We start from the raw sequence: 14,177 nt of genomic DNA, 5'->3' as shown, positions 1-14,177 counted from the left end.
GGGCTCTCCCCTGGGTTCATGTAGCTCGTGGGACCAGAGTCGAGGGACTGCAGTGATGCTTACGCAGAAAGGTTCTGTAGTCTGTAGAGGAATTTGGAGGTGGCCCGCACAGGAATCTGTAGCACAGGGGCCTTAGAGCATGCATACCATACCATTCCATTCCAGGTAGTATAATGGAACCACCCAAGCGGCCTATGTGCGAGAGCAATTTCCAGCCCGTGCCATTACTCTCAAGGGGGACTAATAAATGATAAGAACCATAGAAGAAATGAAGAGATCTTAGAGGAGCTTGATATAATATGTAATGCTCATATTGGACTATATTCATCAGTATCAACATAACTGGCATCAGCATATTAATAGAACATTCAGACCCAGAATCCCTAGCGCAATAGACCAAGAGAAGATCATTAGGATGCTCCATGAAGACATGAGTAGAAAATTTATTTAGCAGAGGCGTTTATTCCATGGAAGTAAGGGAAGTAATGCTTCCCCTTGAACTCAGTAGCTCAGTTATGATGGCAAGCTGTATTATCTGGTCACTTAAGTGGATCCCAGGCTACAGTAAAACAATTCTTCCCTTGTGCACACTTTGTTCATTGTTTTGCTCATCATCTGAATTTAGTTCTCTCTCAGTTGGCTGGGACAATCAAAGAATGCAAAATATTATTTCTGTCACTTTGTGGCCTTGCTTCATTTTTCTCTAAAGGTGCATCTACATGGTTAAATTTTTCTTTCAACTTTACCCATTCAAGCAATGAATGCAAGATTTATATTTAACATTAATTTATATATATACACGTAGTGAAGATGATGTTCAAAACAGCACATCATGTAGACATAAAATCTTCATGCATCTTAATTGAATAGGCGTTTTTAACTATCAATATTCTTCTCAGATTGCATGCATACATGCATGGAAAATTGAACCATGTAGATGCAGCTCTATTCTTCTAAGTGATTCCATGCTTTGGATGAAATAGTGAAGAAAATACTTCCGAAGCTGTCTCCGGCACACTGGAATTACAATGGTACATTCGTACAGTCTGTTTTAGAATATTGTCAACCACTCATCAAGTTCTTTGAAAATATTCTTGAATACACACATAATTGGCATTCAGAAACTCTTAATTTGTCAAGAGAATAACTTGCTTTGATGAAGACAGATCTAAATTTTAATTTTCTGTTGCATGTATTTGGCGAAATATTTCCCCTTACAGACAAATAACATTGCATACTGCGTTCAGAAAATCGGTCATTTCAAGGCAAAAGAGACAGCTTTCTGAATATATGGAATCATATAACAAACATCTGACATTCCGAAGCCACAGGTTAAAAGAATCTGTATTGATGGTTTGGAAACATGCTATCATAAACTATTTTTTTGAAGTTACTGACAACGTTCTTGAACAATTAAATTCGCCACTAGTGTAGTTCAGTTGGCACCTGTCTGGCGATCCGGAGTTGTGCTTGGGTGTGGGTTCGATTCCCGCTTGGGCTGATTACCTGGTTGGGTTTTTCCGAGGTTTTCCCTAACTGTAAGGTAAATGTCAGGTAATCTATGGCGAATCCTCGGTCTCATGTCGCCAAATACCATCCCACTATTACCAATTCCATCAATGCTAAATAACCGAGTAGTTGATGCAGCATCATTAAATAATCAAGTAAAAAAATTAAATTCAGGGTTCAGTGATGATGAGAATCCAAAATATCTAGAACTCACGAATTTGCAAAAGCATTACAATGCTCAATTCCTTCACAGTACTTATGATTCACTAATTGCTAATTATTATGGATGTTTCTTTGATGCAGTGGCTCTGCATACTCTATAATGCTCAGTGCAAAAGAAAGCATTAGTGTAAAATAGTGTCAATAATGCGAGTCATTTGTTGAAATTTATTAAAGAAAATAAACTAGAGGTGGTCTGCTCTGAAGTTGTCAAATTTTCTGAACTTACGCTACAATTCCTGCCATCACTTCCTCTGTGGAACAGAGCTTCTCTACTCTCAAGAGGATAAACACATTTGTGAGAAACTCTACAGGCCAAGCGCGAATATCACTGTTAGTAGTTTTGTCAATTGAAAAATAATTTATTATGGAACTGTCAAAACAATCTCAGTTTTACAATGGCGTCACAGACGAGTTCACTAAACAAATCAAGAGGATCGTTCTGCAGATTAAATGGCAGGTGAATGTATAATTTAACTTCTAAATATTCAGTCCACATCTGTGGAGTAACAGTTAGTGCGTCTAGCCACAAAACCAGGTGGCCCGGGTTCGATTCCCGGTCGGGGCAAGTTACCTGATTGAGGTTTTTTCCAGGGTTTTCCCTCAACCCAATATGAGCAAATGCTGGGTAACTTTTGGTGTTGGACCCTGGGCTCATTTCACCAGCATTATCACCTTCTCATTCAGATGCTAAGTAACCTAAGCTGTTGATAAAGCGTCGTAAAATAACCTACTAAAATAAAAAAAAATATTCATATTTAATTACTGCTTCCCTACTTTCAAATATCGCGACATGTCACTGGATTGTAGACCATAATATATCTTACAGCACTATAACATGACAGGATGAAGACAAGTCCTATTGCTATTTATTTATTTATTTTTTCAACCTCATAGGTCAAATCAGCTCAGAGAGTAGTGGGAGGTCAAAGGCTCCCAGGCTCCCACCTGTACAATCAGCATTAATGGCAGCAGGGATGTCAGTCCTATGTGCTTGATGCCTTTACCTTCAAGGAAATGTTCCTGGTACTCAACTGAGTAAACTATAGGGCTGCAGTGTAGAAAGGATTAGAACAATGGAGAAAATCCATGATCCCATTGAAACTCGAACCTGTAACATTTCGGTTTTGCTGCATTATGCTTTAACTAGTGCGAGATCACTTTTTTTGAGAAAGAGGCTCACTCTAAGACAGAAAAGCAGAGTAGTGCAAAAGCAAAAAGTAATTTTACAGCAGAGTAGGGTAGCTATGGAAAAGCATGAAAAGTAGCAGGGAAGGATAGTTTTTATAACGTACACCTGGTTACAATCAGGTGCTTAGCAAACATCAGAGATCAGTTTTGATAGGTTGCACTTTAGTTCATAGCATCAAGGTAGTTAGCAGACGTTGATTAATAGTTATTGGTACTAGTGACTGATAATGAGGGTTAATGTCAAACCCAACCTAAGCTTCAGTATTAGTTGACACATACAGACAATAGCACTCAAAAATATTTTGTAGAAAGCATATGTGGAGTGTCGTTTCAAAACGTATTAAATACATCCTCGGTCGAAATTTAGTTTGAAGCGATTTCGCATAGCTGAGACGGTATTCTTTAAGACTCTGATCTCAGATTGGAGCAATTCGTATTCTTTCCCGCCTTTTTTCTATGATGAAAATTGTGTGTTGGATCAAATCGTATTATGTACAACTTCCATGATGTGTCGGATCAAATCGTATTATGTGCAACTTCCATTAGTTAAAATCTTAAATGGACAGCGTTGGCCAGCGTGCTGTATCTTCCCACCATTATTGAGTTTGCCGCTGTTTTACAACATTGTGATTAACAAGGTATGTACAATAGCAAAATCTATTAAGAGCAGTAAGGGAACCAGAGAGACGAGAGGTGGTGCCCGAAAGAGAGCACTTATATGTAGCTAAGAAGAGGGAAGTAGTGTAATTTATCTCTAAATTAAGAGCAAGTGGTCCACACCTGTGGAGTAACGGTGAGCACGTCTGGCCGAGAAACCAGGTGGTCCAGGTTTGATTCCCGTTCGGGGCAAGTTACCTAGTTGAGGTTTTTTCCGAGGTTTTCCCTCAACCCTATATGAGCAAATGCTGGATAACTATCGGTGCTGGACCCCGGACTCATTTCACCGGTATTATCACCTTTACTTCATTCAGATGCTAAATAACCTCAGATGTTGATAGAGCATCATAAAATAACCTATAAGAAAGAGCAAGGGAATCATATTACAATAGAAGTAAAAGTCAGAGACTTTATTTGGCTTCCGACTTAAATATTACAAAGCTCTTCAAAATGTACAATTAAAGTGTTAATACCCGACTTAAGAGTAAAAATATATATATATATATTTTTTCCAAATATTTCTCGGACAGAATTCAATAGGCTATAGGATTTTGTACACCGGCCAATGATGAATGCTGTTCCCAATAAGAAACTGCGATGATACACTGAAAAAGACTAGGCTCTTAGTCGATTTAGGTGCACATAAGGTTCGTGCCAATACGTTCCATAAAATTATGAGAACAGAACCTAATGAGATACAGTAATTTTGTATCGACTTACAGCAACTGCAACCACTCTCGAAACTGAGCATAGGTGAAGTATATTATTCAAAACAATTAGCTTTCTATACTCTCTGTGTAACTGATAAAGCTTCACAGAAGCCAAATTTCTTTACATGAAATGAAGCACAGGCTGGGCGGGCGCTATTGAAGTGGCATCTTGTGTCACTACATTTATCAGTGAATTTAATTTCGACAGTTAATCAAATGTATTAGACTGTTCGCCGATGAATGGTATATATAAGAATTGAAGAATAAAATATACAGGGTGGGCAAAAAGTCCCATTAGTCCATATTATTTTGTGTCATGAGAATAATGGGGAACATACTGCTTCTTTAGATACTTAGGTAAACACAGTTAGTGTACAGTGGTTATTTTGTTTGTATGTTTGAATTATGACCAGAATTACATCAAAAGTGTGCATATTTAAGGTATTTCAGATATTTAAGGGGATAACGGAACTTTGTGCTCACCCTGTAGATGCCATAATTATTTAAAATTTATATTCAATGTGAGTTAGAGATCGACCCGGGTGGCCGCATGATCCAAAGTATATCTCTTTAGGCAGCTCTGTTCGGAGGGTTGCAGGTAAGAAACTCGCCGTTCCTTATCACTATTTTCCAGCAGAAAGCAATAAAAACTATTGATATATCGTCCTACGTAGTATGCTGCTGTAAGAACCACAGAAAAACTGACAAATGACAGGGCACAATTCAGCGTGGTTTATAGATGCAAATCGTATTATGTGACAAAATCACTTCAAAACGTATTAAATACACTGTGTCGGTGCAAAACGTATTAAGTGCAAACTTCAATTGACAATATCATACATTAGATTAAACAATCAATGTCAGTGTTTATTACATTTCGTGTCACTTCACAATGCCTAAAAAGTGACATTAAGATATTTAAAATTTTTCCATTATCTTAGCCGTGAAACATTTTTTACGTTTCCTGTAAAATTTGTTTTTCTGCATTTAATACGATTTGAAACGACACTCCACATATGTCACAATTACATAAAGGTAAGTATTGAATAGAAAAAAATGTCAGTGGATAATTGAAAAGTATGTATTTCTAATACAATTAGTACAAAAATACTTTTAGTTTAAACAGAGTTATCTTGCGTAAAAAATAATTGAAAATTCTTCTGGATCAAAAGTAATTTGTAAGTCCAAGTAATAAAACAAAAATACGAGTATTCTGGACTCTGAGAAAAAAAACAGTATATCGTTGCATACCCCCAAGCTTTGATCACAGCAGCACATCTGTTTGGCACTGAATCCACAAGATTTTGCAATTGCTCATGTGTAAGTTGTGACCATTTTTCCAATAAGGCAGCAAAGAACTGATCCTTATTTGAGTAACTTCTACGATGAACACGTCGATCCAATTTGTCTCAGAGATATTCATAAGATTAAGATCCGGACTCTGGCTTGGCCAATCCAAAAGTTTTATTTCTGTTCTGCACAGAATTTTTTTAAATGGCTGGAAGTGTGTTTTGGTTCATTGTCCTGCTGAAAAATACATTTACGTGGCATATTCTTCCTCCCATGTAGAACCACATTCTTTTTTTTTTTTAAATGTCACTATACGAGAAACGATCCATATTCCCTTCTATGTTTTTCTTGTACTGTACGTAGTAGACATTTATACAATTTAGACTGCATAGTAGTTCGTGACACTAAAGGTGGTTAGTAATGAGAAAGAGTTTAAGTGACTACCACTGGATACTAGAATTTTGCCAAATCTAATCTGACAAATTTTTATAATTTTCTCTAACAAGTTCTAATGGACCTAAGATGGTGACGATGATAATCAATATCGATCACATTATAAGTGTATTTGTTAACCTGTATAATCTCCACTGTTCAAAAATATTAGTAAATAAATTAGAAAATGCTATCTAGTGGAAACGACAACAAATTACTAATCCCATCATGAAAAATTTTATTTCAGTTAAAGACATTGGTACACTAAAACTATGGAATAAGAAATTGTAGTTTAAATATACAAAACATGTACTGTAAACAGACTATGGTACTTTGCATATTATATCATTCGTGAATAATAATCAGTTGAATAAGATTAAACATCTGTTCTCAAAGGCTTAGTAACAGACAGCTAATTCAGAAATAATCCCTTATATTTATCATATATCTGGTGGATGAGAATTGTTGACTTGTCAGTAACATCATGGAAGCTGCTGTGATAAAGAATCCTCCAGTAGAACATTTGCCATTATTTCTACCTCCTTTGGAAGATGTTGCTACAGGTATTACAATGAAATAGTATCTAATAAAATGTTATAATAGATTTTATTATTATTATTAGTTATTCTGATGATGCCATGAATTCATTGCAATTCTTATGGATAATAAACATTCTATCTTATAGTTCTTCAAGACTCTTTTATGGGGGGGGGGGTTTTTCTTTTGTACATCTGTTTATTATTTTAGAACATACAGTATAATATAACATAGGGCTATTATTATCAGGGTTAATAGTTCCTGTGAAGCACTGGCAGTTCCTGCACTTTCCAATTGGGTATGCACTAATCACTTTCAAAATGTATTTTGTTATACCAATCATGAATGTACCAGACAAACGTGTGTCTACATCAAGCAGATTTATGGAAAATTATAATGAGAGTAAAGGATAAAATCATACCGTTATTTATTTACAGTTTATCTTCAAAATTTAATTGAGTGAAATTTGTTTTAATTGATGAACTGTAGCCATAACATACACACAGACTGAAATAGTTTCTCACACTAATCTACAACAAAGAAACATAGTTAGTTCATACACTTACGAATATATGTAAATTATATCACTATCACTATATTGAACTATTTAGGCCTATATAAACACGATTAAAATAAAATAAAATAAGAATGTTAAACACAATACACAATCATTCAGTTTTCCAATTTTATGAAGGATGGAACACTACCTCTGTGTTTTAGGAATGAACTGAAAATTCAAACTAGACTTTCGAAATACAGTAGTTACGTCAGCCTAACAGGGCTGCTAACAGTACTATACGGTGCTTAGATGATACCATTCATAAATATAATTTTTTTTTGAATATACATTTTCTTGAACCCTATTTTACCCGAAAGTACATTACGGTTATAGTTATAGCCTGAGTTTATATTATTATAATGAGAATTCATTTGACGTGGGTAACCCAGTCTTGCTACTTAAAATTAACACTTATATCTACTACAATAATTTGAATTATTTACAAGTTCTTAAATTAATTACATATAAAATTATATTGACGTGGGTAACCCAGTCTTGCTACTTAAAATTAACACTTATATCTACTACAATAATTTGAATTATTTACAAGTTCTTAAATATTACATATAAAATTACAAAACTCTTTATAGCAGCACGTTTTTGTGAACAAATTGAATAGTGGTTTGTCATATATTATATTACAAAAATATAAATGTCCGACCAAAATAAATCTTTTGTTTTCGAACACTGGACAATGAAACAAAAGTGATCCACAGTTTGCTCTTCCTCACATTAAATAGCCACTGTCCTTATGCAATTTAAATCGTTCTAGGTAAGCCCCAAATTTCCCATTACCCAATAAAAATTGTGTTAATATAAAATCTGGTATAATTTGGTTTCTATTTAAGCGGGTGTCGATGCTAGGAAAGAAGATTTCTCTCGTAACTGAACCTTTTGTACTGCATAGCCACTGATTGTTCCACCTATTTATTATGTGCTCATTTATTTTTCTTCTTGCATATGAATAAAGACATAGACTATAGCTCTCTTTGTCAGTTCATCAGCCCTTTCATTTCCTGCTGTTCAACTGTGTCCTCGCACCCATGAGAAACAAATGTGTTTGTCGCAATGTATTACATTTCTTCTAATTTCCACTGCCAGAGGATTTAAGTTAAACTTACTATCTATTGATTTGAGGGCTGTTTGTGAATCATTGCAGATGCAACAATTGTAATTATTAAGTTTAGTCCACATCAGTGCCTCATTAATAGCGAATAATTCAGCTTGCACAATGGAGCATCTAGGTGAAAGTTTGTTCCTCTGTGTGTACACTTCTTGGCCATTGCAATAAGCAAAAAAAGCTCATCCAACCTAATCAGTAGCACCTTCTTTAGATATTTTTGATCCATCTGTAAAGATCTGTACATTGTGGTTGCTCATGCATCTGGTGTATTTGACGAAGTCGTGAAAATAAGCTGGATGTCCGGATGTTAAGAAATGTGCTGGTTTCTCAACCTCAATCTTTAAAAGTGTATCCTCATATGTGTGCTCCTTTCGAAGTAATGTAAGTTCTGCTTTAGCTGTTCCAGTCAAATATAAGGGCTCAATACCTGCAATCACTAACGCTGCCTCCGTACATATGGTTCTATATGCTTTTATGATGCATAAAAGGAAACCCTGTTGGATTAGTATTAATTTATTCTGGGCCCAACGCATACTGAAGCATTTTCGAAAAGCTGAAGCGCAATATAGCACTAAAGGTTCCACTCTCCTCTATATATAATTCTTAACACACTTCAGTTTAATCCCCATGTTGGTCGTGATGCAAAGGCCAGCCTGTTAAGAAGTGTATTGGATTTAGCAGCTAGATATTCAAGATGGGGTCTGAATGTCAAGTGCTTATCAAGGATTACACCTAAATAAGACATCTGATCAACTAATTTTATATTTTCTTGATTCATTTTTATTAATGGCAGCACGATTTTGCGTTTCCTTGTGACCATCATAGCTGTTGTTTTCCGAGGATTGAATTGAAGCTTGTTTTCACAATCCCACTGATATAGGGCACCTAATGCTAAATTGGTATTTGAGGTCAGAATCGGTATAGTTTTGGCTTTACACATTAATAAAGCATCGTCCGCATATGCGAACAATTGGCACCCTTCAGGAAGGGTCTTTTCGAGCATATTATCATATAGAATGTTCCAAAAAATTGGGCTGCACACAGATCCCTGAGGACATCCTTTGTTAATGCTTTTCGTGACAGTGGTGCTTCCTATTTGTAGTTGTACTCTACGTCTACTGAAGTAATTCTGAATTAAGACATATAAATTATTTGGACACTTCTTCCTTTTTAGTTGGTGCAGAATTTTAGGCCACCATGCATTGTCAAAGGTGCCCGTGATGTCCAGTAATATTAATATTCCTATTTCTTTTCTATCGAGAATGTCTTGTGCCCATTGTGTAACAGCTAGTACAGAGTCTTCTGTTGATTTGCTAGGTGTGAAGCCAAATTGATTATTATTTAGTAGCTGGTTCTTATATAAATGGTACTTTATTCTGTCGTTGAGGAGTTTCTCTAAGACGTTTCCTATTACAGGTAAAAGAGAAATGGGTCGGAATGATTTGATGCTAAATCTGTCTTTAGTGTGAGGTTTAGGTATGAGTTTCACCACAGCCCTTTTCCAGATATCAGGAAAAATTCCTAATTCCAAACATTTATTGTATAGACTGAAAAATAGATTTGGAGTACTTTTGAAAGAATTTTTAATAATGTTTGCCAAAATTCCGTCCCATCCTGGGGCCTTGCTGTCGTTTTGGCTCATAAATATAATTTATTGCTATTTAGTTTCAAGATTTATTTCTGATAATGTATGCTAAGCTGTTGCATTTAGGTCATTGACTAAGATATTGCCTCTTGCAGAGTAAAGGTGATGCGATTCCAGAACATTCTTTGTTGCACTCCCATCCCCTCCTCCACTGTCAAAAGCACCAAATCTTCAAGGGTACACTCGCATATGCGAGGGTATAGTTATAGTGCTTGGAAAGCAAAGATGGGTTGCAGAAAACTACATTTCATGGAAACCAAAGTAGGAGCAAAATGAAGCATACATTATCGAAACAGTACTTAAAATAAAGGCGTTTTATTTATTTTTCTGGGTGTGCACATGAGATTATGCACATATTCTGTAACTGCCACTCGCCTATAAAGATCAAGATAAATTGTATTATATCTAGCACCATTAACTTACGAGAATATGAGTCTCGAAACACATTTTCCATTATGGAATGGCTTATTACTCTTGACTTTTCGGAAGTTTAAAAGGCATAAAATGTCTTTTCGATTACTTTTATCGGTTTTAGCCTCTAAATTAGACTGACATACCAATCATCCCTTTCCACTTCCTCCCCCACCCTCCATCAGTAATAAATCTGAAAAATTTCCATCATCCCTCTTCACTTCCTCCTCCACCCTCACTCCCTTGGTAATAAATCTGAAAAATTTGTGGCACTGATAGTATTTATTTGTTGCCATATAATATACTTACGCACAGGGAAGTCTATTTCAATATCTATTCCAAATTAAGTCAAAATTAAATCATTTGCAATCATTTTTATGTAAGAATGTTTATTTTATTTTATTCATTTTATTACACTGAGAAAAATATCATGTTGATTAATGCTTTTAATGACGATTTAAGTAAAAACAATAGGCTGAACAACGTACCTTTAGTAGAAAGTGCATAACAGGATACAGAAACACATCATCTTGTGCTTCTTGATGTCTGTCATGGCTGCAGGACTAAAAAAATGTTGCATGTTTATGTTTCACTTAATTTCATTTACATTATTATATTCCATAGATCTCACATCAGAATTGTAAGTGTGAGATATGAAACAAGTAAAAAATTATGAAAAACTATACCATGCATATTTATTAATACGATGAAAGAGTAATGGAACGGAGAAAAATTCTCTCCGGCGCCGGGATTTGAACCCGTTACTCTTTCATCGTATGATGACGCAGAATATCTGCATGGAAATAGCATATGTACTTCGGTACATTATAATAATATATAATAATATATATTTATTAATATATAGTCGGTTTAAAATATTCATCAGTTGATTAAAAATTCTGACTATGGAGAGATTTTGTTAATTGCGTTCTAAACTTTTCTCTTGGCCCTTCAAAGCTTTAACATAATTAGGCATTGCATTTAAGGCATAATACATGAATAACGAACTCCCTTTCTGTAACAGCTGAGATTAACCGTTGGTAGATAGATAGAGATTTGTATAAATGTTCAGATTTGTTGTAATAGTATCTTGGTTTTCAAGATAAACATCATCTGGGAAAGAAGGTAAGATCAAGATTTCTAAATGTTGTAAATATATTTAATTGTTCAATTCATCTTCTACCTTTGAACGTAAAGGGATTTCCGGACATTAATAATCTACAATTCCTTTCTTATGTTAGACACTGTATTTAGAAGGTTTCAATGTCCGAAGGAATGAAGGCAATAAAATAGCTACAAATATAAAGTGTTATTTCAGTTAATCATTGTACCTTGCCACCCCTCAAAGAAGAGTATCGGTATTTCTATGATATTTATGCTCCTTTTCTATCCTTGAGTCGATGTCCAGCATTACAACTTACAGCAAGGATTTGTGCTTCAATGATTGGAAAAAATTAATTGTGCCTTTCTTAACTCGTTTCATCAATATTCTTTTAATGGTACCACATATTAGTTAAAATTTTATAAGGTAACATTGACATGTAGTTATCTTACAGTATGAAGTATAGATTTTTGTAAAAGAAGCATCAGCATTAGAATGTAATAACACTAGGTATAAAATAACATATTAAAATGAATTTATTCTCATATATTTCGGCATTTTCTATGTTTTAGTTATTAAGAATGGTTTGAAAGTCAACTATGATACAGTTAATGTTGAAATTGTCGACTGTCCAGATCTTACAAAAGAGCCCTTCACTCTTGCAGCAGAAGGTAAGTGAACTATTGTACACATTATCCTTAACAAAATCACGAGTGAACTACTTTAACGTAGGTATTGTTTTATTCTAATATTTATAAGAAATATGTCCTTTAAAGACTACTGACAGACATAAAAAAGGTATTGACGAATAATATACAGCAGAATGGTCAAGTGTGATCTTATGACTTCAATATTAAGGTTCGAGTTATCATACCTTGATGAATGAACTTTGCTCGTTGTTTATAACTTCCCATTGTTTGTCAAAATACTTTAACAAAATTGGAATTATTTCTTCACCACTCTGGCCACTGTGCAGGCTTCAGGAAGAAATGGATCAGAATTATCTGCAGTGATTTACAGCCCTTTCCTCTAAACCCACTGTATGTGAGGGATATTGGAAAGCAAGAGAGTTAACGGCTTTATTGCCAAGAACTCAGCATTAGTTAAGAATTTTATTTAGCTTATACCGGTATGTAAAGAAAAAGTAAAAAATGTCATGTTGTAACGTTTTATTACAATGCTTACCAATTGTATATTGCGGTTTTGTAGACTAGAATATAATAATAATAATAATAATAATAATAATAATAATAATAATAATTTATTTACTAATATTTAATGTGCTGTACAACAGCCAGGGGCTAATAACAGTTCAACACATGACAATTTTATAACAAAAACATTAATAATGATAGAAATTACAATAAAAGTACATAGGAGTAATTATTAAAATGACAATTAAAAATAATGAAAATGAAAGGATGGAATCGTATAACTGAATATAGTACAAATGATATAAAAGATAACGAGAATAATATTGTAATACATATCTAAACAAAAGACAAATTAATAACTGACAAAAAAAAAAAAACCTAGAAATTATATACTACACATTAAATGGATCCAAGTTCAATCCATGCAAATTAGCATATTTTATACAGCTGCAGGCTGGGAGAGATTTATAATTTCTATTGTAAAAAATTTTATAGCTCCTCAAATTCATCACGATGCTGGATAGGCACTGGTCCCAAACACTGGCCAAAATTTCATGAGAAAATGTCTTCCCCCATAAGGACACAAACGAGTGATCATTCCATATTGCTACTGCTAGTCTACGGCATGATGCTTTAGACCAGGCAGCTAAATATAGCTAAGTAATATTAAAATAAGTAATAGGCTATATTTCAATTATTGTTTACTTACATAAAAGTTGGTGCTTGATTGTTTGCCAAAACCTCCAAGTACAGTGAATAAAAATCTTTCTGACATCCACTAGTCTGTTAAAATATGCCATATTTTGTAGCTCTGTTAGAATTATTGAGGTGCATGGACTGGAGTTCATATGCTGTGTCATAAGGTGTGAGCATTTGCTTTGTGACTTAGGTCTTGGAGGCAAGCCAAGGCTAGTTGACATTGGAGGGCAGTCAAATGTATTTCCATTTCCTAAGAAAGAAAAGCTGTATGATTTACAAGACATAGGAAATCTTGTAGGTGTTAGACCAACCTTCTTGCTAGGAGCAAGTGCTGGACCTTGGACATACTCTACAGACAATACTGAGGTAATTTCTTTGAATTTGATACTAGCTGTAAAGGAAAGTTCATAAATGATAGAGGAATTAGTTTGCTTTAATTTCGGCAATAAAATACATTTCAGGATAAAATTTTACAAGAAAAACACAGATTACAGAAACTATTATTTTACAATTTGAAAATTTACTTCAGAAGCAAAGATCATGCAACAGTTACTGTAGTTTGACAAATGCAGTAGATTTTAGAAAACAACTTTAAGAATTGACTGTATCGTAGGCCTACCAATATAGAAAGAACATAATGCATTATTGTCAAGTCCTTCAGTAATTTATTTTGATATGCATGAATCTACAATATATATTGTAACAGCAATCCAGAGTTTATATGCGCTGTTTTTCTGAGGGCAATTCTCCACTCGTGGAGTACTTTCTTCTAAATTAAAGTTCATACCAACACATTTCCAGGTACCTAATCGAGATGAGCCAAAAAAAAAAAAGTCGTACAGTATTTTATTAGTTTTCTCTAATTTTTTCTTCGAAAACTCGCGTTAATGTTAATTAAAATGCGAAATACAATTTAACCTCTTATGTATAATATTTCTT

General features: G+C 34.4%; 2 protein-coding genes across 2 annotated transcripts in view; one reads left to right on the top strand and one right to left on the bottom strand.

Annotated features, from left to right (window-relative positions):
• The first annotated feature begins 6,397 nt into the window (after nucleotides 1-6,397).
• LOC138706121 (ester hydrolase C11orf54 homolog) overlaps nucleotides 6,398-14,177 on the top strand; it is a 14,257-nt gene continuing 6,477 nt past the window's right edge. Inside the window, exons 1-3 of the mRNA XM_069835103.1 lie at nucleotides 6,398-6,571; nucleotides 11,958-12,056; nucleotides 13,429-13,604. Of these exons, the coding sequence (XP_069691204.1) occupies nucleotides 6,493-6,571; nucleotides 11,958-12,056; nucleotides 13,429-13,604 (354 nt within the window). The 5' untranslated portion in view covers nucleotides 6,398-6,492. The remainder of the gene's footprint in view (nucleotides 6,572-11,957; nucleotides 12,057-13,428; nucleotides 13,605-14,177) is intronic.
• LOC138706120 (WD repeat-containing protein WRAP73-like) overlaps nucleotides 12,064-14,177 on the bottom strand; it is a 25,492-nt gene continuing 23,378 nt past the window's right edge. The window contains exon 8 of the mRNA XM_069835102.1: nucleotides 12,064-13,488. The gene's annotated coding sequence lies outside the window, so the exon portion shown is untranslated. The remainder of the gene's footprint in view (nucleotides 13,489-14,177) is intronic.

The sequence above is a fragment of the Periplaneta americana genome, chromosome 9, assembly GCF_040183065.1.
Source record: "Periplaneta americana isolate PAMFEO1 chromosome 9, P.americana_PAMFEO1_priV1, whole genome shotgun sequence".
Classification (NCBI taxonomy): domain Eukaryota; kingdom Metazoa; phylum Arthropoda; class Insecta; order Blattodea; family Blattidae; genus Periplaneta; species Periplaneta americana.
The sequence above is the reverse complement of the archived record's forward strand: the minus strand, read 5'-3'. Positions and strand labels throughout refer to the sequence as shown.